The 22,971-nt window shown below is 34.4% G+C and overlaps 1 protein-coding gene across 9 annotated transcripts in view; it reads right to left on the bottom strand.

Moving 5' to 3' along the window:
• Positions 1-22,971, bottom strand: part of ATAD2B (ATPase family AAA domain containing 2B) — a 156,866-nt gene that overhangs the window by 54,255 nt on the left and 79,640 nt on the right. For 7 of the 9 annotated variants that reach the window (XM_070379174.1, XM_070379175.1, XM_070379179.1 and 4 more), the window contains 4 exons: positions 19,418-19,603; positions 10,619-10,754; positions 8,391-8,587; positions 4,446-4,605 (listed from right to left, as the gene is read on the bottom strand). In XM_070379174.1, coding sequence (XP_070235275.1) covers positions 4,446-4,605; positions 8,391-8,587; positions 10,619-10,754; positions 19,418-19,603 — 679 coding nt within the window. The remainder of the gene's footprint in view (positions 1-4,445; positions 4,606-8,390; positions 8,588-10,618; positions 10,755-19,417; positions 19,604-22,971) is intronic. The other 2 variants (XM_070379178.1, XM_005895662.3) reach the window with 1 other exon arrangement.

A 22,971-nucleotide genomic window follows, 5' to 3' on the forward strand; every position in this document is an offset into this window, starting at 1 on the left:
GTTTCTAGATAAGAGAGTCTGTAGTGTATTTATAAACTGTTATGGGTTAAACTGTGTTCTTCCCCCAAATTCACATGTTGATACTGTACTCCCCAATATACCAGAATGTGACTATATTTGGAGTAGAGCCTTTAAAGAAGTAATCAAGGTAAAAGGTCCTATGAGTAGGCCCTACTCTAATCGGACTTCTGTCCTTAGGTGGAGAGGAAATTTGGAGACATACAAGAAATACCAGGGGTGCACAGACACAGAGAAAAGATGACCATGTGAGGACACAGCAAGAAGGTTGCCATCTGAAGGCAAAGGAAAGAGGCTTCAGAAGAAACCAAATCTGCCAACACCTTGATTTTGGACTTTTAGCCCCCAAAACTATGAGAAAATGTCTGCTGTTTAAGGCATGCAGTCTGTGGCATTTTGTTAAGGAAGTGCTAACAAATTAATATCATAAGATATAGCATAATATCTGTCACACAGTAATTATTCAATATGTATTACTCCATCTGAAGAGGCAAAGACTATCACAGTATTCTAAACACTCAGCTCAGTAACAGCACATGGTACTTACAAATAATAACAGAAAATGTGAATGAGTTTAACTGAAGTATAACCCATAGAGGGCTCCAAACACCAGAGTGAATCAGTGAGCTTTATTCCTAAGCATCTAGTACAAAACAGAAGATTTCGAGAATACTACAAGACTTAAGGTTGAAATTTCAGCAAAATTTGCTAAATGATGGTATGTATGTGAATACATTTAAGGGCTAGAGGAGGCATTAAGTACAGAACAAACAGTGGGGAACAGTTAAACATAAAACATATCATATATTTATGAGATAATAATTAGGGTCAAATATTGACCTGGTCACATTTAGAACCTACAAGTTAAAATTCTTCTAGTTAACATATTTAATTTTTGTCCACGTTATCCTCATGGGAGAATCCAGGTAAACACTTAGGCAATACATATAGCTTCCAAAACACTGCCTTTTGTCTTCTATGTATATGCTAGCTTTTTCCCAAAACGGCCAAGTGTTCTGTAAAACAGAGCACTGTAAGCTTTCAAATACTCATGGGAGCTTGTAAAAGTAATACAAAATTCATGTAATTTCCACTTGCTACACAACAGACCCTGAGGTTGTTTTTCTAATACATAACAAGTTGTTCTGTTGCTAAGAAAGAAAACAGGGCTCTTGACTAAAGATATGAAAAAAATCTGAACAGAGCCGAAATCATGCTTTTGAATTATATGATACTTTTTGCATCTAAAACAGTAAAGGAATAAAGTTACAAGTCTACCATGTCAATTCTGTAAGACAGAGCCATATCCTTTGATTATACAACTACATTCTATACTAAAAGGTTATTATGCACCAGAAATCAATGCTTCTTTCATGAAAGTAATATTATTTTGATGTGATTATAATTAAGTTACACAGAAGAGGGGGAAAGGATCTGGACCGATCCTTTCTACTGGCTTTTTCTAACCACTCAAATTCATTTATCACTAGCAGTCCTTAGATTTGTTCCAAAATAGAATTTAATTTTAAATGTGGTCCAGGGAATACAGTAAATGGTCATTCTAAAGTAAATGTATAGGTACCCACTAAGGAAACAATTATGACAAATTAAGGTGATTTAAATAATAATGATAACAAAAACAAATATACGAACTACTAACCTTTATGGAACACTTATCACATCCTAGGCACTATGCTAACATATTCAAGTTGAACCATACGAAAATGACAATTTCATAAGGTAGGGCCTAATATATTTTCTCATCTAATCCTTACAACTACCCCAAGAGAAGAGTAGTTTTCCATAATTGCAGATAAGGAAACTAAAATTTAGAGGACTTAACTTTATTTCCTAAAGAACTAGGAAATAAAATGGGGACTGAAGCCTAGGTGCACATCCAAAGCCCAGGGTCTCATTACCTACTGCACAATGTCAGTAACCTCCATGTCTTGAAAACCTAACAGAATGAGAGTGTAGGTGCTCAAGTACTCTCACACACTGCTTAAAGCCATTATAGACACTTGTGCAGTTGTACCTTCACCCAGAACCCAGCAAGGGAATCAAAGGAGACTGACATCCAGCCCATTCTTTACTAGGCAAACTGTGGCCCTGTTACAGATACCATCTACACTGCAAAGGAGATTCACTCAGTCACACAAAACTGCTATATTGGTTAACAAGTGCCCCTGATGCTGCTAGATGATTTTTTAAATTGTGAGAAAGTTTTAACAACACAGATTTAAAGCCCTAAAAGAGATTATACACTCTTTGATACAGAAGTTTCACCTTAAGGAATTTATCTTAAGGAAATAATTAAGGACATACACAAAGTTTATCCTATATTCATCAATATTATAATAGAGAAAGAAGCTAAAAACTCTAATATGCCCAACAATAGGGTATTAGCTATAATACATTCATATGATAAAAATTACATGGTAGAAATACATTGACTCAAACTTTTCACAAAATATTACATAAAAGCTTACAAAAACTATATTTTCATTTTAGTAAAAATATTATGCATTTCACATATAGTATTTGTGCATATGTGTGTGAGAGAGAAAAGGAGGGAGGGAGGGAGGGAGAGAAAGAGAAAGAAAAAAATACTAGGTAACAGAATTATAGGTTATAGGTTACTTTTTCTTCATTTTTATCCTCATAAATTTTATCCTCATAAATATTTATCCTCATAAATGATATATAATAAAAAGTCAAAATAAAACCTAAACAAACAAAAACTACAAGAGATAAATGTCCTAAAACAAAGCTTAAAAACTATTAAAAGCAGTAAAAGACACCAAAAGCAGCTATATAAAATTTTATTCTGCCACTTAACTTGGAACGAAAATATGTGATTTACTGTGGTCTAAATTTAGACAAGAAAGAATCAATTTGTGTAGAAATGAGAAATCCAGGTCATTCTAACAAGTGGACTGAGTTAAGAACCACTGCCCATAAATACAGACATAAAGTAGAAACTATACTCTAAATATCTTTAGATAACTAAAAGTTTAAGTGAATTTTTTTAAAATAAAAAGCATCTTACTTTCATATCACCTGTTGAAGAAACAGAATTCTTAACAGAGTGAGAAAAAGAATGACCCCTGCCAGATGGGAACTGGCCTTGGGTACTCACATTAAACATAAACAACTTTACTGAATACCACTCTGTGACCACGATGGATCAAGATAAAAACAAGACCACTCCATAATCAGATCTGAACACAGACAAAAGTATGAACACTGCCCTACAAAAATAACCAAATATAATCCTATCCTGTGTAAAATGAATGCTGCTTCTTTACCAATCACAACTTTAGTCTGGTTCCATTCTTCTTACTTTTCAGGTTCTTAAAATACCTAGTCCCCAAATTACTTCCACTTCCTAAAAGCATCTGTTCCACTGCAAAGCTCTACTTCCTTAAATTTTCCTCAAAATCACTTAACACAAGCTCAAATCCTATATGATTTCCCATGATGTACATTCTCCTTTATTACAATGTATCAATAAATTCAATTTGTTTAACTACAGATTATTCCTGGAGGTCTCCCCTGGAAGGCATTAACAGAACTGAGACTACAGATTTGAGTACAGGGTGGGATTAGGAGTAAAATAATAAACTATATTGGGTTGGCCAAAAAGTTCATTTAGGTTTTCCATAAGATGTTATGAAAACATTCATAAGATGTTTGTTTACATATGTAAACATATGTACAGTCTATAGAACAGATAATGTCCATCTACCCAAAGGGGTCTTTTGATAAGTAAACTTAACTATAATAAGTTTCCAGAAATCCAAAATGCCCAGTGTTTATCAGCACTGGTAACGGAGACTAAACAAATCAATCTTAAATTCTCAATTATTCAGTTTTCCATCTTACCTGAAAAAAATAGAATCTAAGTATAAAAAGTGAAAAGCAAATCAAGAAACTAAATCTTGAACATAAAATCCTTGAATTTAAATATATTATCTAATAATTTAATAAGTGAATTAGCAAATATAAACTATCATATACAGGATGGGTAAAAAAATAAGGTCCTACTGTACAATACAGGGAACTATACTCAATATCCTGTGGTAAACCATGATGGAAAAGAATATGAAGAAGAATATATGCATATACAACTGAGTCATTTTACCGTACAGCAGAAATTAAACACAACACTGTAAATCAACTATACTTTGATAAAAATTATTTTAAAAATAATAAAATCCTCTAATTTAAATATATTTTTTAGTAATTTAACAAATGAATTTAATAATTAAATTTAATATTTAAGCATACACTTAGTTCCTCAATAAGAAATTTCTAATATGTCATTAAGACTAATTTTTCTATCTGAAATATAGGCAGGTTTTATTTATATTTTAAACTATCTTCTCTTTGATCACCAAAGTCACCCTAGCCCAGCGCATTCTTACCTCCTGGGTCCTTATCTGGATTGTACTCCAAAGCATTGCTACAGATGAGGTCAATATCTTTTAGGAAATCCTTAGCAGTCAGGTAATTATGCTTATCAATTTTAGTTATTACTGTTGATAAGTCCATTGGTTCCTTGATTACTTCAAGATAATCTGAAACCTAAAACAAACACGGTATTTTAATGAAAATTACTTCTGTATTAGTATTTCATATAATCTACTCATAAAAACACAAAACAAAAATAAAAATTATTTTAAAACTAAATCTAGATATCTAGGAAATAATTACATATAAAGGATAAAATTATAGAGCAGTTTATGCCACTAAAGATACTATGTCATACTTTCCATGAAAAGCTTCAGTTTCAAGTCATATTTAATCAACTCTGAAGAGTTTCTCATCTCGAAATATGAAATCAACTGTGTCAGCTTTTGTTTTTTTTTAATCCTTTGGATATACCTGAGAAGAAAATGTATGGGTAAAAGTACCCAATAAGCATCAATAAATGTTACCTAAGCAAAAAAAATTTAAAGGAAAATAAAAAGAAACAGATTTTTTTCCATATTATTAGAGAAGTTCTTGGGTAGATCTCTTTAAAATCTTTAAACAAAAACATTTTTTCTTTTTTAGTTTTCCAAGGTGAATCGTTTCATGGAAAGAGTTTTCTACTCCTTTGGAGTCATTACAAACATTTTGAGTCAATTAGATAACAAAAGTAGGTATTGCTTCCATGACTAATAGAAGATTTGCTGGCCTTGTCCCTAAGTATAAGCAAATCTACAAGCAAAAAATAAATTTTGCTCTGTGTGATTTTTCTGGGAGATAAACCCAAAATAGAGATATTAGTCATGACTGCCCACTAAATTTTATGTTTTATCACTTGACCAATTAGAAAGCTCTTCCACCTATATATCTACAGGTATACCTTGTTTTATTGCACTTCCTTTTATTGCACTTTGCAGATACTACATTTTTTAAAAAACTGAAGGTTTGTGGCAACCTTGCATTGTCGGATGATGGTTAGCATTTTTTAGCAATGAAGCATTTTTTAATTAAGGTATGTACATTGATTTTTTTTTTTTTTTTTTTTTAGACATAATGCCATTACTAGGGATTCCCTGATAGCTCAGTTGGTAAAGAATCCACCTGCAAGGCAGGAGACCCTAGTTCAATTCCTGAGTCGGATAGGCTGGAGAAGGAATAGGCTAGAGAAGAGACAGACTGCCCACTCCAGTATTCTGGCGCTTCCCTTGTGGCTTAGCTGGTAAAGAATCTGCCTGCAATGCGGGAAACCTGGGATGGATCCCTGGGTTGGCAAGATCCCCTAGAGAAGGGAAAGGCTACCCACTCCAGTATTCTGGCCTGAAGAATTTCATGGAATCACGAAGAGTTGGGCACAATTGAGCAACTTGCACTTCAAGATCCCTTGGAAAAGGGAAAGGGTACCCACTCCAGTATTCTGGCCTGGAGATTGCCATGGAATTGCCAAGAATCGGACACGACTGAGTGACTTTCACTTCACTTCACTTCAATGCCATTACATAGTATAAGCATAACTTTTATATATGCTGGGAAACCAATGAATTCATATAACTTCACTTTATTGCAATATTCACTTTACACCATGGTCTAGAACTGAACCTACAACATCTCCCAGGTGTGTGTGCCTGGACTGTCTTCCCCAACGCAAATCTCAAATCAAGTAATTAGTTCTGACATAAACACAGTCTTAGAAATGTTTAATCAGTCCAGGACCAAATTCTGGGAATATGGTAATTTCTGCTCTATGAAATTAAAGGCTAGTTTTCTTCACTATAGATAGCACAGATGCCTTTTAAATTTGTATATATAATATATATTTACATGTATAAATACACCTATATGCCTGTGCCTATAGAATAATATAAGCATATATATACACATATTATTTATGTTTTTAAAATTTTAGGTAGGTATGTGTGCATGTTTTAATTTATTTTTCATCCTCTAGAAGCTAAAAAGCCAGCCAATCTCCTTATAGGGGAGTAGTGGAGCTTTACCCAACAAGCAATAGTTCAGAAGGTATTAGTTGGATTCTTGGCTCTGACACTTGATATGTATCGTGTACATGTGGAAAACATTTTATAAACCTTTGTACTATAAAAATTTATATTACTAAAGACCATAACATCTCAGCACTTATGTTTAACTTTAAATTCACTGCTTATTTTCTAAACATTTTTTTTCTCTGCAATTTGCTTTGGAATTCAATGTTTTTAGACATTTCAAATTCATATAAGTTTTTGTGTTTTTAGGTTATCTAAATGTTATTATTTTAGTTTCCCTTCTCTATCCTTCCCAGAGACTCCTATGTTTTCAGCCTTAAAAGCAAACAAAGAAGAAATTAAGGAGAAAAAAAAAAGAGGAAAAAGAGAAAGCATAACTCTAAAATAAAAGTTTTAACTGACCAACATTTTTTATCCCCTTTTACTGCCTTACCATCATTTATATAACTTTTACTCTATCACAGATGGCATGTGAAATCTGACAATCTCTTCTGGTTAGACAGAAAATGTTTTCCTGGGCAAAGACCAAGCTGGTTCATTCTCAGCCTGGGAGACTGACTTGGGGCAAGTCCTTCCCAACTAAGTGTCAGCACTCCCATAAACAATTTGAAATAAACATTTTTAACAACCTTTAAAGGTGGCTTATAGTTTTACGATTTTCTGAAAACATCATGAGATTAAAAACTATGCTTCACAAATATAGAATCATATGTATTAACTGTAAAAGCAAATAGGCAAGCCTTGTCATTCCAGCAGGAAAAAAATGGAAGATAGCTGTGATATAAAGAACATGGGCTTCAAATTTTAAGAAATGTTTTTCTTGGTATGTCACTTGACAACAAGCCTCAGTTTCTTCAACTGCAAACATAATAATGACCTCTGTGGTGGTGCTGAAAGGATCAAATAGCAAAAACTATGTGTTGTGGATAAATATACAAATAAAATTAGACAGTCCCTTTATTCCCAAAAGGAAGATGTGGAAGAATAGATATATTCAGGCTTTCCAAGAGGAAAAAACATAACACTAGCTCCCAGGCATAGACGAGGTAATGGTTCCAAAGGAATCTGCTCAGATCCAAGAGTACAGATTTCACAACAAGGACACAACATTAAACTCTGAACCACTTCATAATTCAAAATTTTAAAAAAGAATAAAAAATTAAAAATAAAAACACCAAAGTTGTTCAAACATGGAGTCTGAACTATAAGAAGAAGGCTAGTAAAGATTGCATTGTGTTCATCCACACACTACATTATCCCAGGATAAAATAAAATAAAATGTATTATACAGTATTATAGTAGATTCCAAATGGAAAATTTCTTTTTTCATCATCACAAATCATGCTCCCACAAGGACACAAAACAATACACATAGAAAGTGAGAAATTTTCCACTGGGAGCAGAGAAAATTCTAGAGAAAAATAACAGGCTGTGCTTAACTTCATATAGCATCTTAGTCAGAGGCATTTCCAAAATAATGAAAGTCACATTTCAGGTTTCTTAGCTACCTCTTTCAGTAAGATATACACACAATTTGGGAAATTGGTATTAATTGATTAATACCAATATTCTTTTGGAAAGCAGGATTTATCCTGGAATAAAAATAGCCTAGTATGGACAATTCACTAAAGTAACTTTTAATCCTCTTCTTAAGTTGAAGAATAAGAGATTGCAAAGATCAGTACTAATTAAGAGGACATATACAAACTGTCACTAATTTCACCCAAAGTCACCAGATGTTTGCTGATGACACTGGTAGTTATCACATGGATTAAAATTTTACAGGCTAGGGGTAATATTCATCCATGCCTTTGCTTTTTTTCCTTCCAAAAAAAGATGTCAATATTTTTTTCTTTTAGCCAGTTCAACTTCATTGTTTGCACACTACTGAAACAAGACCTCTTCAATATCCACCGGTTTGCTGAAGATGTTAAAGCGTTTATCTGTCGCCAGCCTCTTGGTTACATCCCTGAGAAACAACCGCAACTCTCTTAAAGTATTTTCCTCTTGGTCCTCCATCCGAATTTTCTCTGATTCTGATAACTGACGAGGTGGAGAAGGTAATGCAAGTGGAAGTACCTCCATTGCACAAAGACCTGAAGAAAGTAGAAGAAAATGTTAAGATTCCAACATGGCAGGTCCATGACCTACCTCAATTATTTTTCTGGCACTCCCTTGAAATGTTCTTTTAAGAACAGAATTCCAAATATACATGAACCATGCAAATCCAGCAAGTAAAGATTTGAATGGGAACAAAAGTACATAAGGGAATTATTTATAAAATAACTTACAACAGGACTTCTTTAAAGGGCACATGATATAATTTTAAATAATTTGATCTTGAGATATTATTTATATACAACTTTAAGAGAAATATTTCAAATCAACATAAATATCTTGAGGTGAAGTACCTGTATATGGTTTGCTGAAGTCAACTTTATTTAAAGATTATTTCTCAAAACAAGGTTGCTTTATATGCATGAAAGTTAAACAGGCAAGTAATAATCCTTTGATCCCTCCCATTCCCAAACACTTCTGATTTTACACAAGTCTCCTACTCTCATATTCTTAATACAACACAGTTAGGATAGTAAATGGCACCTGCAGGGCATAGGGGGGGAAACAGTAACTAAAAAAAACCCCAAAGACATAGAGAAGATGGAAAACCCAGTCTTAAGTTTTATATATAAAATCTATGGTATTCACTATATACTGTAAAACAAACAAAACATCTTCTTAGAAGGTAAAGTATTAACTTGCCTAATCATAATGCTCTCTAATTCCTTAAAAGATTTTCCTGGTATCACACTGAAGCTCAGGATTAAAATTCTAAGTATTCTTGCTGATTTCTAAATAGCCCCTAAGATGAAAAATGAAAGTCAACAGGAGGAACAACTCAAAAAAATAATAATAATAATGTTAATCCTTAACATAGAAAATTCAGATCTACAGGACTTTAATATATCTAGGAACATGCAAGATACTTTATTAAAATGAATCACTTTAATAATAAAATATTTTAAATGCTGTTATTTAGATTAGGAGAAAGCAACAACCAATAACCAGAAGGTATAACTTCCACGTTAAATTTCCCAAGGTTTCTGGGGGGAAAACCCCACCACTATATTCATTTGATAGATGTCCATTTTATAAACACTGAGAAAAATGTGAAAAGGAGCCACTAACGGGCCATAGATTTATTAAAGTATTGGATAATATAACCACTGAAAAACAAAGAAGTATTTAATAACATAACCAATGAAAAACAAAGTATGAAACAGTAAGGAGTTGGCAGAAATGGGAAATGTATTTAAATATCCCATAAGAACAGCCATGAGAAACACACAAAAATTGAACAAAAGATAAGAGGCTTAAATTTTTTCTAATAAATATTTTTTTCAAAGACACTGAAAGACAGATTAATCAAGAGGATCTTATCTTTTACCACCTTTAAGATTTAGGTGGTAAAAATCTTTCCACCTTTAAGATTAGGAAAAGAAATTACTGAATAACTTAGAATGCAGCCCTTTCTTAAGTCAGAGGACTGAATAATTTTGAGGCCCCTCTTAAGGCCAAGAAAACTCTAATGCTTAAAGAGAGCCATGATAGACTTCCAAGTGCCTAGCATAATATATTTAACAAAACAGGTGGTCAATAAATATTTTAAAAATCAATTAATAAATAAAATAAACCAGAAAAGGCAATTGTTCTAATCAGGCCCAACAAAACAACCCTGAACCAGAAAGCAATCAACACAACACCTGTTGTTCACAACCTGCTAGTTGAAGCCCTCAGTACTAAAAATGACTAAAACAGAGCAGAACTAAAGACTTTTTCTATGACTTTTTGAGTCTCATAAATCTACTAGAGCATCTGGATTGAAGTGATAAGGAGATTACTTCATTAACAGTCATCCATTAGAAAAGCTTTAACGATGAAGCTGTACTTTCCAATCTCAAGTCAGTTAAACACAATGGCCACTTCCATGTGTCCATCTAAAGTTAAACAAAACTTGAAAAACTGTCTTCCACAAAGAACTGTTTTGCTTTAATGACTCCAAGAAAGGATATTTCTTAATTCCAATGCCTTCCCCACCCCCATTTTCCTAAAGGCTTTAGGAACTTTACCAGTGTGTTTCCTTCGTGGTGGAGCCATTGAGGCCTGATTGAGAATCAGTTCTTGGAAAAATTTTCTTCTGTCCTCTTCAATAGGCCTTTGAATATATAAGACCTCTTCGTACTGTATTCTAAAGATACATTTAACCTACACACATACACACACACACACAAAGACATTAAATATTAAGAGAATTAAAAGCTTTATATTATACCAAATTATAATTTCAACTTCGGTACCATTTTCAATGTTCACTGAACATTCATGTGGGATTAAAGTAGTCTTAGGCTATGCTGTTGAGAGGTTCAACCTCATGGAATAAACAAGAATGAAATAATGATCCAGTTCAAGTCATTAATAATTATGATATAAAAAAGGATAGTTGATTACAATAGTCAGATGGGGACAATCTTGAAGAGCTGTTCAGTTCAGTTCAGTTCAGTCGCTCAGTCGTGTCCAACTCTTTGCGACCCCATGAATCGCAGCACGCCAGGCCTCCCTGTCCATCACCAACTCCCGGAGTTCACTCAGACTCACGTCCATCGAGTCAGTGATGCCAGCCAGCCATCTCATCCTTTGTCGTCCCCTTCTCCTCTTGCCCCCAATCCCTCCCAGCATCAGAGTCTTTTCCAATGAATCAAATCTTCTCATGAGGTGGCCAAAGTACTGGAGTTTCAGCTTTAGCATCATTCCTTCCAAAGAAATCCCAGGGCTGATCTCCTTCAGAATGGACTGGTTGGATCTCCTTGCAGTCCAAGGGATTCTCAAGAGTCTTCTCCAACACCACAGTTCAAAAGCATCAATTCTTCGGCGCTCAGCCTTCTTCACAGTCCAACTCTCACATCCATACATGACCAATGGAAAAACCATAGCCTTGACTAGACAGACCTTTGTTGGCAAAGAGCTGTTACATGAACTGAAAAGTAATTATCTACAATTTGTCAACACAATAGAGACCAAGGAAGATGCTAACAGCATCACCTTCTCTTAAGATGTTTTTGTGTGCTTCCTATCCACTGACTTCCCCTCCTGGGCTCTTTCCCTACTGAGTCTATCCCACTGGATCCTCTGGAATCCTGGTTTCAGAGCAAACAAACTATACCTTCAATCTCATCAAAGGATGCTCCACAGTGACATCACCTTCCATGCAAAACTCCCAAGCAAAATTAAGCCTGCCATACTCATATCCCAATTCCTCACAGTTAGGGACTGCCACCTCTCCTTTGTTCACCTACTCTATAAAGACTCTGACCCCAGATGTCCCCTTTCTAAAATATGCTATTTAAATCCTCTTTACATCATTCACATTTGTCTATACACTTCATTTGATTTTTTTTAAGAAGGTCTATTTTCTTACTTCTAGACACCAAACTTCCTGAGAACAGAATTCATCTATTTTCCTATACCTACCACTATACCTGGTACCTAGCAATGCTTAATAAGCATGTACTGAATGAGTAAAGCTTGTGGTTTTGTTTCCCAGCCCACATCAAATTGGAAACTGCAAATAAAACAAGGAAAAAAGTCACTAATATGGAAAGAAGTCCCCACCATGACAGTATGGAAATACTGGATTAAAATTTAAGACATCAGATTCTAGCCCAAATTCAGGCATATATTTCTTATAAACTTTGGATAGTCCATTCAGTTTGTCACTATGAATTGTAGAAATTCTTAAAAATTATTTTAACGTATCTTTGTAACAAGGAGGTACATGGAAGCCCCTCATTTTACAGATAAAAAAACTTAGGCTTGGAAAGGTTTATGTGACTGGCCTGAGGTCATAAAATGAATAAATAGAGAAGACTAGATTATATAAGCTGTAAAGGCCATTTTTAACTCTAAAATTCTAAGACAGAGAAGAGACAATTAATGAAAAAGAGCCATCAGAATTCAGCATTTGGATGGGAAATTACCTCAACTCAAAGCCAAATCCTTCAAGAGTTAATATAAAATTTCACCTTGTGCCCGTCCAATATTTTCTTTGAAGACAACCTTCATGTAAAAATCCTTTAAACCCTTCAATCTATGCTATGCAAGGCTTTTCTTGAAAGTTCTGGCAAACAAATTCACTAGTGAACATCCATTATGTGCCAAATATCATGCCAGACATTGTAGTTATAAACCTGAAGAAAAGAGGCTTACTTTCTGCTGTCAAGTCTCAAGTCTCACAAGAAAGTACTATGATACCATGCCAGAAGTGTTTTAACAGAGCTAGTGAAACAGAAGAGACCCTACAAGGGGCAAAGATGAAGATATAGCAAATATACAGAGAAGACATAGCTGAAAATGCTAACATTAACTGGTTCTTTAAAAATAAACAGAACTCAAAACCCTGGAAGCAACAAGATTTTGTTCAAGTGTTTTGTTTAAAGCAAAACATTTGATTTCAATTTTAAATATTCTTCCTTCTGATCATTTTTCAACATTGTGTTGAACTTCATGAATATAAAAGCAAACCAAAAGCAAGTCTACAATAATCCCCCTGATTTGCCTGTCTGATTACTATCAACAGCCTTTTTGTCTTTAAATTCACTCCTATCTTCTGATGTTCCCAGACTCAAACTTCATGCTGCAACAAGACGAAACTCATATTAATTCCCTGAACGAATCATGTTCTCTTTCACACTGGTTCACAATGGTTTTTATATATGCTAATCACTCTTTCCTAAACATTTTTTTAAACTCTCCACTCAAGTCAATATTTTTTGGGTGAAGCTTTCTCTGACTTTTCCAGATAAACTTAGACATACCTCCTACTTTCTCTCTGAAACTTTAAGTTCCATAATTGTTAGTAAATTAATTCAGCTGTGCAACCATCACAAGTCAGTTTTACTAAAAAAATATTTCCATTACCTCCAAAAAGTTCCCCTGTGCCCATCTGAAGTCTATTTACACTTCACTCCCAGCTGACAACCACTGGTTTGGTTTCTGCATCTAGAGATTTCATTTCTTCTGGAAATCACATATCATAGAACTGGTAGTCTTCTGTGCCCAGCTTCTCTCACTTTTAGAATAATATATTGAGGTTCACTCACACTGGACAGTGTTATCAGCAGTTTACTCCACTTACTGCTGAATAATATTTCACTCTGTATATATGACATTTTGCTTCACTAATCACCAATTAATGAATGGGTTATTTCCGCTATGAAGAATAATTCTAGTAGCAACACTGGTGTACAAGTCTCTGGGTGAATGTATGTTTATACTTCTCTGGAGTAGTTACCTAGGAGTGAAAATGCTGAGTCATATCAGAACATTCTAAGAACTGCCAACTTTTCAATGTGGCTACACCATTTTACAATCCTCCAGCAATATATAAGAATTCAAGTTTCAACTTCTATCTGCTTCCTTGTTTAAAAATCTCTTTTCTTTGTTCAACCTTGGACTCTTTTTTCCTAATTCTCCTAAATAGAAATAGCTTGTAATTTTCATATATCTCAACTAAAATTCTCCAACTGTTCTCAGAAAAAATCTTCAGGGTCCACAGAAGTATATTACTTACACTAGAATTTTGCCAAAAAAAAAAAAAAAAGGAATGAGGTTAGGCAGGACTTACGTAAAGCCTTTGTGGTAATTCAACGGTCAATTTCTTTTTCCATGTAACAAACATTTACTAAGCAATTCCAGTGTATCAGGAAGGAAGGGCTATAAGACAATCCCCTCCTCTCAAAGAGCTTGTGGTAGTGGTTAGAGACTCAAATGTTTTGGTCTCCACACTTCATTAAACTCTTAAAAATTACTCAAGAACCTAAAAGAGCTTTTGTTTATCTGGGTTATATTGGCCAATATCTATGCACTAAAAATTAAAACTAAGAACCTTTCAAATAATGTATTCATTTAAAACCTATTATATGTCAACACTAAAATATATTCTTCTGATGAAATTATTTATGAAACAAAGAATCACAGACCTAGAGAACAGATTTGTAGTTGCCAAGGGGGAGGGTTATATTGGGAGTTTGGGATTAGCAGATACAAACTATTAAATACAAAATGAATAATAGAAGAGAATATGAATGTATGTATAACTGAATCACTTTGCTGCATAGTAGAAATTAACACAATGCTGTAAATCAATGATACTTCAAAAAGATAAATTTAAAAACGCATATTCTGTTGAATATCATTATTGACTCAATGGACAGGAACTTCAGCAAACTCGAGGATATAGTAGAGGACAGGGAAGCCTGGTGTGCTGTGGTCCATAGGGTCACAAGAGTCATACATGATTTAGCGACTGAACAACAAAACACTCTTTTGAAAGACATATTTTTTTCAAAATATAAAATATTATATATGTAAAATAAAATTCAGTGAGAAAAGTGGCATTATTTTACATTTCTTCAAATCTCTTTAATGTCTGGCTTAATGAAAGACAACTGGATTCTCATTTTCTGCTTCTGTATTCAATCTGCTACAATAATGTTGTTGTGATTGGTATACATTAAGAAAACCCATATTCAAGAAGATACAGGGCTTCCCAGGTGGCTCAGTCATAGAGAATCTGCCTGCCAATTCAGGAGACATGTGTTCAACCCCTGGTCTGGGAAGATCCCACATGATGCAAAGCAACTAAGCCCGCGCACCATAACCACTGAGACTGTGCTCTAGAGCCCAGGGACCACAACTACTGACCCCCTGTGCCACAGCTACTGAAGTCCACTGTGCCCTAAAGCCCACACTTCACATCAAGAGAAGCCACAGCAACGAGAAGCCCACACACGGCAACTAGAGAGTACCCTCACTCCCTGCAACTAGAAAAAAGCCAGCATAGCAACAAAGACTCAGCACAGCCAAAATAAACAAAAGAAGATACACAGCTTAAACAAGAAAAAAGAGGAATGTGACAAATCTCTGAATGTCTTGTGGGGCCCACAGGGGTCCATGGATCACAATTTGGTAACAGTCAGTCTAGAATGATGATTTCCAATTTTTTTTTTTTTTTGGATGAAATGCCTCATCAGTTAAAAAAAAATTTGAAAATATTCCCTCCAGTACATGCATATTTACTTAAACATATTATTCTACTAATACTCCATTTCTGCTATGAAACATACTCACTATAATATTTAAGATAATATGAAAAATAAAGTCCGTCTAGTCAAGGCTACAGAGAAGGCAATGGCACCCCACTCCAGTACTCTTGCCTGGAAAATCCCATGGACGGGGGAACCTGGTAGGCTGCAGTCCATGGGGTCGCTACGAGTTGGACACAACTGAGCGACTTCACTTTCACTTTTCACTTTCATGCATTGAGAAGGAAATGCAACCCACTCCAGTGTTCTTCCCTTGAGAATCCCAGGGATGGGGGAGCCTGGTGGGCTGCTGTCTATGGGTCGCACAGGGTGGGACACAACTGAAGCAACTTAGCAGCAGCAGCAGCAGCAGTCAAGGCTATGGTTTTTCCAGTAGTCATGTATAGATGTGAGAGTTGGAATATAAAGAAAGCTGAGCACAGAAGAATTGATGCTTTTGAACTGTGGTATTGGAGAAGACTCTTGAGAGTCCCTTGGACTGGAGATACAACCAGTCCATCCTAAAGGAGATCAGTCCTGGGTGTTCACTGCGAGGACTGATGTTGAAGCTGAAACTCCAATACTTTGACCACCTGATGCTAAGAGCTGACTTATTTGAAAAGATCCTGATGCTGGGAAAGTTTGAGGGCAGGAGGAGAAGGGGACAACAGAGGATGAGATGGTTGGATGGCATCACCAATTCAATGGACATGAGTTTGGGTAAACTCGGGGAGTTGGTGATGGACAGGATGGCCAGGCATGCCATGGTTCATGAGGTCGCAAAGAGTCGGACACAACTGAGCGACTGAACTGAACTGAACTCTGGATTTAAAAAAGAGGGAAAGATACAAAGACACATTTATAAGAGAATTTTAAAAGGGCTCTAAAGGATGAAATTGTCACTTTGTCCCAGAGAAAGAAAACATTTTTGTATCCCTATTAGTCCCATGATGACTAATTCTTTTTTGTTTTGCTTTGCTTTTAAAAATTTAGTAGAGAACCTTTTCTTTTCATCTCTGAATGAGTTTATTTCCTGATGAGAACAGTAAGTAGCATTTATTACAGAAGATTTAGAAAACAGATAACAAAAATAACTAAAATCTTAAGACCCAGTGATAATCACTATTATTAATAGTTACATATAGTTTTATTTATATATATGACTATATAATACATAATTATTTCTATATAAACCCAGATAAAGCCATACATGGAGAAGGCAATGGCAACCCACTCCAGTACTGTTGCCTGGAAAATCCCATGGACGGAGGAGCCTGGTAGGCTGCAGTTCATGGGGTTGCGAAGAGTCGGGCACGACTGAGCGACTTCACTTTCACTTTTCACTTTCATGCATTGGAGAAGGCAATGGCAACCCACTCCAGTATTCTTGCCTGGAGAATCCCAGGGACAGAGGAGCCTAGTGGGCTGCCGTCTACGGGGTCGCACACAGTCGGACACGACTGAAGTGACTTAGCAGCAAAGCCATACATACTAATATAAATGCCTATAATTTTTGGCAATATAGTCAAGCATCTTTCCATGACATTGTTTCCTACATCAATATTTTTAATGGTCTCACTGTATTTCATGGAAGGAATCTACTATGACCTAAGCAATCCCCTGCTATAAGATATTTAGTTTCCAATCTATGAAGAAAAGCTATGATAAATACTCTGGTATTTTTTATGTTGCCTGTGCCATATCTTTGTGTTTGTTCCTAAAAAACTCTGTCCATGAAGAAAGGCTATGGTAACTTTTTGTGCTGTTTGTGTTCTATCTTTTTTGTTTATCTATGAAAAACTACTTATCTATAAATGGCATCGCTGAACTTAAATGAATGTTTTTTATTTAGATCTATTACTATGAACCGTCCTGAAGAGAGCTTATGAAACTTTTCTTTTTTAATCTGTATCTTATTGTTATTTTAATTTACCACTGAATTTTCTTAAATACACTATAGTAACTGGCCATTTCTTTCTTTTAGAATCACTTAGTCTTTTGCTACCCACTGTGTACTTCAATTTTTCTTCTGTCAATCTGGCACCTTGCTAACGTAGTTACTCAGTTGGCAACTCTCCATGCTTTTTAATTATTAACCAAATATTTATCAATACTCACTAAGTATTATTCACTACTATATTTGTCTGTGACCGAAACAGAGCAATATACTAATGGCAAAGCTGAAATTAAAATGAAAGGCTTGGGGTAGAGGAGGCTTTTCTAAGGACAATTAATATAAATTAATATAAAACATATAATGTAACCAGTAGTCTAACAAAATCTCCATAATCTTCACCCCACAAATAAGTGTGTCACTTTGTCCCACAGTGACTATCCTTGATATCTTTAGTAGCTATTTGGTATAATAAGGGTGAAGAATACAGAAGATGGGAGGGTGGGTGCTGAAATTTTAGGATTCGATGCTAGTAAATTTCTAGTATTTTAGCTATTAATTAAGGATATTAGAATTCATAAAAAAAGTATAATATAGCAACACTGAAAATGTATATGATGCAATGTTAGCTTTTATAAAACTAAACTAACAATAAAATCACATATGCAAATAAACAAGGATATGCAAAACTAAAACTGCTGTATCACAAAGATAGGTTTAGTAATACTTTTATTTACAAATTTTTTAACAATATAGGGACACTTTAGGCAAATATATATTTCTGCCTAGAACCCTTAATTATTCTAATTTTCTTTAATTTTTATAAAATTATAATAATAAAACTAGTTGAGAGGATCAAATTTTAAGATGTGGCTCCTAGGTTCAGTTATGTCCAGGTTCAGTCCATTCTCCTAAATCATTTCAAAAGCATTCCTACTTTATAATACCAAACATTTTGTAGCTCTGTGGTTTTCAAAATAAATTCACATATATTATCTCACACCAACAAGTGTATTTTTCTGACTATTACTACACACATCTTTCCACTAAACTTTACCGCTCCCTGTGATTAAAGAAAAAAAAAAAAATACTGATTAATGGTCTCAATAATATCAGACTCTGAATAAAAAAAAGAGAAATATTCTACATTTAATATACTTTTCTTACAAGAGTAGTAAGTTGTACAAACTCACTTTAGCAAGATATATAAAAAGAGCTGAAACAGAACAAAAGAACTTGGTAAAAAAATCTGAATCATAAAATTCTAGGTAATCAAGATTTAGACTATAAAACTTGAAACATATAAAGCTTTTATAAGAACTGTGTTGCTTGGGCAAAATATTTCTAAGCACTTCTAAAGGAGATTATTTCAAAACCTGGTATGCTTAGAATGTTAAAATAATTTCTTAAAAAGCAATTTCATTCACGAGTTGATCTCATTTTTTCTGAAACACCTGTGATTTTTACCTAATTCTCTACTATTGAGTTGGATTTGAATTCAAATGTTAAATATCAGGTTTTAAAAATATGCACAACATGATGCTACCAATGAAAGAGAGGAAAGGTCAAATCCCACCAAATAATCTAACAGATGGTAAGAAGGAGAAGAATAATTATAATGGCACTGACGACGATACAGCTAAGGTGTTCTTAGTAGTTACTATATACATCATGGTCCAGTCTAAGCATGAATTGTCTCATAATTCACAACAATACTGAGGAATATATCAAAATATATATCAAAAAATAACAAACCGAAACTTAAAAAGTTAACTAACAAGTCACATGGCTAATATTTGGTACAACCAAGCCATGAACCTTGACAAAATATGTCAAATTACAAGGAAAACTATTTTAAAACCATAAGAAAACATAAATATTTAGTCAGTTCTTACCTCTTCAGGCAGTTCACTGTACATGGTTTCAGAGGTAGACAACAGAAATATGGGTGAAAATGACGGTATATCTTGTAGCAGAGTCAGAAAAGTTGCTCTCACAGTTTCACTGACAGCTTCCCACCACTCACCAATGTGAGGCATGTAAACAATACTAGGTACTGTTCTTCGAGCTTCACGAAAAATCTAATTAAGGAAAGAACTGGCATTAAAAATTCAAATAGAAATTATTCTAAAGTCAGTAACTTCCCAATACATTAAATGTGTCAGGCCTGTTACTATAATTACGGTCAGCCTCAATATTTAAGTTGTTCAAGACATAATGCACAAACCATACATACAACTTCTATCTACCCTTATCCCACCTAAGAAAAGGAGAATATTTTGTTATTATTCCTACTCAGTATGTATTAATAGTATAAAGGTATCATATTGCTCCATTTCTCTATCACATAAAGTAAAACACCACTATAATGCTGCAAATAAAGAGATAAGCATGCACCTATATGTCACCTACGTAAGAGTGATTATCAGGAAGCACAAAGAAGAAAAAGAAGACACAGTTTACACGTTCGTGCACACTGCCTAAAATCACTCAACATATGGATTAAATATTTTAACCAAGATATGCCACCCTAAAGCTTGAACTTAATGAACTATTCGGCTGAACCACTTGTTTACCTCCCATTACCTTAACTCAATCTTCTATAAAATAGTCACAAAACACCTTTAATCTCTAAAAAGCAATAAATAAATTAGGAAAAAACCATGAGACACTCCCACTTCAGAAAGTAGAAAATAAAGTTTCCCTAGGTGTTAAAGAGTCTTAACCATAGCTTCAGTCACAGTCTGCCAACACATGCAAATAAAGACCAGGCTGGCAATTAATAAGTTGCCAGACAGAACTACTGCCCTTTTACATAAAAGTCAACAACAACTCAATAGTCCATCAACAAATTCTTACAAGTTAATATGACATCTCTTCAGTACCTTTAACAAGTGTATGAGTAAGTTAAAAATCTGACCATCAGGGACTTCCCTGGCTGTCCAGTGGTTAAGACTTCATGCTTCAAATGCAGGGCACAGGTTTGATCCCTGGTTGGGGACTAAGATCCACATGCCATGCGGTGCAGCCAGAAAAAAATAAACCTGTCTCTCCCTCTTCAATATAAAAACTCTACTTCTAAAATTCTCTATTTTCTCTTAAACACACTTCAATTAGCCTATGTAATGTGCAAGATACAGAAATGAGAATCAAATAGTTTAAATGATTATCAAAACATTCTTAAGATTCAAAAGGATTATTTTTCTTTAATGAGTAAGCCTACCACTTGCATGAATTTTTCAATTATATTTTATATAGTTTTAAATCTCCTGTGTAAAATAAAATATACTGCCAATGTAATAATAAACCAGATGAAAGACACTAAAATAAAAATTTCCCCCTAATTGGAAATGTAGATGTTATGATCACTCACATCAAAAGTAATATTTGTTCCTTCCCTTCCTTTAACATTTGCATATCCACCAATCCAGAACAGTTGTACAGTACAACTCCTTCAGGACCTTCAAATTTTGACCTTTTCTGCAAATACACACCCTCTTAACCTGGACGTCAAAATCCAAGGATTATTATTTTCCAAAGTTCATGTAGAAGATTCACAAGAGAAAAACAAGCATAAATGTTGGCAAAAGGAAGGAACCACACAGGAGCACAAAGGCAAGAAAGGTATTTGATTCCAAAAAAAAGTTTTTAATTTTATTACATGCCACCCAAATCAGGCATGGTATGTAGAAGACAGTGACCAATGGCTGTTGCTGATAAAACAAGGGAAAACCAGCAGGAAGAAAAAGGTGATTATATGAAAAAGACTAACAAACTTCACAGCTTACTAAGAAACCTCACAAAACTACCTAATTCAGCCATGCAGGTTACCACATGCCCAGGGAAAGATGAAAAAACATGCCTTTTTTTAAAAATGAAATTTGCCTTGCTAATTCTAGTATTTGTAGGTTAGATTTTCTATTAATATATGGATTGAGAACATCTACCTGCTAGCAAAGATACGAGAGTACAGGCAAAGCAACAGACAGTTTAAGTGATAATAAACAATTTTCCAGAGCCATAAGTTAAACAGTGCAGTAATATAGATGTTTCAAACGTATCTTCAAGGTTGAACTACATATATAAGTATCACCAACTGTAAAAGAGTTGAGGGATATTTCTATTTCTTTCCTTTTCTCATCCAAACCTCTCAAAATTAGCACACTGAATAAGATAATGATACCTCATTACCCTTTTTATTTCCAAAGACTCTAAGAAAGCATCTTTATTAGAACTTTTTGAAATTATATTTGAAAACCTAGAGGGCAAAAAATGATCAGGAAAAAAGTCTAAGATAAATACAGAAAAATAAAAAGGCTCAGACTTTCTGGTCCATGAATATATAATTACATGAATCAAGAATTAATCTAATTATATGCAATATCAATAATCAGGGAATAGTTTTCTCTGAAACTTTTAAATGAAAAACATCCTTAATTTCCAGAAAAATTTAAAAACGCTACTAAAACAAATTTCCTTTTTAACTCCTTATTCCATTTTATCTCTGAATGTTAAAATAAACTTTTATATTTTCATTAAATAGTCAACCTGTCCTAATTCTCCCATTTTTGAAATGAAATTCCAGAAAGAATAGACTCTGAGGATAGTATTTAAAAACTGATGAAAAAGTTTAATCATATTGTGTGTGTGTGTGTGTTTTTAATGTAAAGTCAGCTCTTCAACAGTTTCCAGGTAATTTTAAAAGTTGCAGAATAAGATAGTTGTGGTGGTTTAGTCGCTAAGCCATGTCTGACCCTTTTGTGACCCCATGGACTAAAGCCCTCCAGGCTCCTTTGTCCATGGGATTTCCCAGGCAACAATACTGGAGTAGGTTGCCATTTCCTCCTCCAGGGGATCTTCCCGACCCAGGGATCAAACCCGGGTCTCCTGCATTGGCAGGTGGATTCTTTACCACTGAGTCACAACGGAAGCCCCATGGAATAAGATACACTCTGTGAAATCAATTAATTAAATATTTCATAGGAGAAAAATAAAGGCTAGTTTTAGTGAAGCGGCAACTGTCTTGGGAACAAGTGATGCCATTTGATAACTAGAAAAATACTCACCTATAGGGTGTCTTGGATTGGTGGATGTGCAAGGTGTAGTAGAAAACAGAAAAACTGTTATAGAGAAAAAAAGACAGTAGGCCAAATTACTGAACCAACCGTTTCAAAATACCTCTGACATGACCAGCACTCTTGCACAAATAAATGAACGAATACCAGTGTATGTGAATGTTCATTTTGATTCTTTAAACAATATACTTCTGGCCTCTTCCTCTCCCAGACATCAGAGTCCTGTATATAACTTTTTTTTTTCTTTATTTGAAAAAAAACCACAAACTATTTTCTCCAAGTATTGATGATATGAAAGGCAAAAATTGGGCCTTTCATGCAAGGAAGCACTAACAATATAAACTGCACTTGTATTTATGAGTCCTTAGTTCAAA

The sequence above is a fragment of the Bos mutus genome, chromosome 11, assembly GCF_027580195.1.
Source record: "Bos mutus isolate GX-2022 chromosome 11, NWIPB_WYAK_1.1, whole genome shotgun sequence".
NCBI classification, from domain to species: domain Eukaryota; kingdom Metazoa; phylum Chordata; class Mammalia; order Artiodactyla; family Bovidae; genus Bos; species Bos mutus.